The 1,660-nt window shown below is 36.2% G+C and overlaps 1 protein-coding gene across 1 annotated transcript; it reads left to right on the top strand.

Moving 5' to 3' along the window:
• The first annotated feature begins 157 nt into the window (after window positions 1-157).
• On the top strand, window positions 158-831 carry LOC108373916 (uncharacterized). The gene is made up of 2 exons (XM_017629854.1): window positions 158-404; window positions 460-831. The coding sequence occupies exons 1-2, from the start codon at window positions 213-215 to the stop codon at window positions 829-831; spliced, it is 564 nt and encodes a 187-aa protein (XP_017485343.1). The 5' UTR covers window positions 158-212.
• Window positions 832-1,660: the final 829 nt, after the last annotated feature.

Below are 1,660 nucleotides of genomic sequence, written 5' to 3'. Positions count from 1 at the left end.
CTAAAGATGAGTACGGGAACTCTCTGGTAAATTCTTTCAGCTTTTAGCGAGTTAGGGAACGCAACTGTACTTGTCAAAAAATATCGAAGTCTCGATGCTATTCGGTACTCGTGAAAAGTATCGATATTCTGTACTCGGTACTCGTATCGCTCTTTTACAATTTACGGCGTTTGTGGCCTTTCGCATGAAAACAAAAAAGTGTAAACAAATAAATGGAAATTGAATTAAACATTCGAAATCTACGTAATTTGTGTCGTATATGTTTGGGTGTACCTGATTACAACTTGTGGGAGCAGAAAGTTTGTTGGGCCAATGAGGCTACAACAAATGATGGAGATACGAGCGACCAAAATGCCGAGGATATAACCGTACGTGAGGTGCTGCAAATGTACAATGATTGGCAGGTAAATTTGAGTAAAACCTTTATAGATAATCTCTCTACATGTGTTTTGACACTAGCATTCAATATTGGAAATGGATGACGAACTGCAACTGATATGTAAACAATGTCTGAATGAACTACAACCTCATTATCGCTACTATAGGCGCTTGCTTGCCGCAAATAGGCAAATGAAGCAGCTGTATGAGGAAGCACTGGAGAAGGAAGTTGTAACAAACCAAGTGATTATTGAGAATATAGCGCTTGAAGACAATTTACCAGAGTTTATGGATGTTGCAACAGAGTATCCCACACAACAAGACTCCAGTACACTAAAGTTTGGGAAAATGGGAAGGCACAAAGGTCCTGACTATGACAAAAGTTGCAAGATCTTACGCGAAGAATTTTCACAGGTAAAATCTGGTAAAGTCAAATCCCCATATAACAAATAAACACAATTTATTTTTACTTGAAAAAAAATCAACCGCAATTTTCAGCCATCTGAAACTCGTACTTTATTCTAGAGCTTGTACTTTATTTCAGCGCTCAATGGGCTGCAAAACCATCTGCAAAACTGCGTAATCAGACTTTTTAGGAAATCTAATTAAAAAATTTAAACATTTTTACGAGTTTGTAGTTTTTTTCAATAGTGCAAAAAGTTGAAACTTGGATTTATACGGGGTTTGTTAAAAAATTAACTATATTTTTATAAAAAAAAACGCATTTTTCTTGTTCAAATAGCAATGTCCTTTTCCTTAAACAACGTGCAACAGAAAAGCTTCATATTATTACGAGTTTAGGAGAAGACCCCCTTTATTTCGATGTGTGAACAGCCAGAAAGACTTTCCTGCCGCATTTTGGAAATCGGTTTCAGAAATGAAAGTTGCAAGATGTGACTGCAATTGAGAGAGCGCAAATCGATCTCGAAATATTTCTCAACTTACTCGTGCTACACTAGCAATCTGCAATCCGCCTATTTCGGAACATACTTTACATGCAAGGTGTGACTGCTCATGCAACTGCTTTCTGAATTTTCTAAATTTGACAGCCTTTTCGAACTATATTGCATTGCCACGTCGGACAGGCTCTTATGAATTTCTACAGAGTTAATTTTTATTGTTTTTTGAATTTTTTAGTGTGCGAAACCTCCACGATAGTTGAGTCTACATTACAGAAACGACTCAGATTTTTTTTTTTTGCAGAGAGCTTTAGTGCTATTCTCTAAACCTGTTTTCATAGATATACATACATACATTTATATGCATATTTTTTTACTCGAAC

The sequence above is a fragment of the Rhagoletis zephyria genome, unplaced genomic scaffold, assembly GCF_001687245.7.
Source record: "Rhagoletis zephyria isolate East Lansing unplaced genomic scaffold, Rhagoletis_zephyria_1.1 Rzeph_scaffold_07149, whole genome shotgun sequence".
Classification (NCBI taxonomy): Eukaryota; Metazoa; Arthropoda; class Insecta; order Diptera; family Tephritidae; genus Rhagoletis; species Rhagoletis zephyria.
The sequence above is the reverse complement of the archived record's forward strand: the minus strand, read 5'-3'. Positions and strand labels throughout refer to the sequence as shown.

Coding starts and splice junctions, on each gene's coding strand:
- LOC108373916 (XM_017629854.1), top strand. CDS start 213: ATGGAAATTGAATTAAACATTCGAAATCTACGTAATTTGTGTCGTATA. Junction 405..459: donor AAATGTACAATGATTGGCAG/GTAAATTTGAGT, acceptor TTTTGACACTAG/CATTCAATATTGGAAATGGA.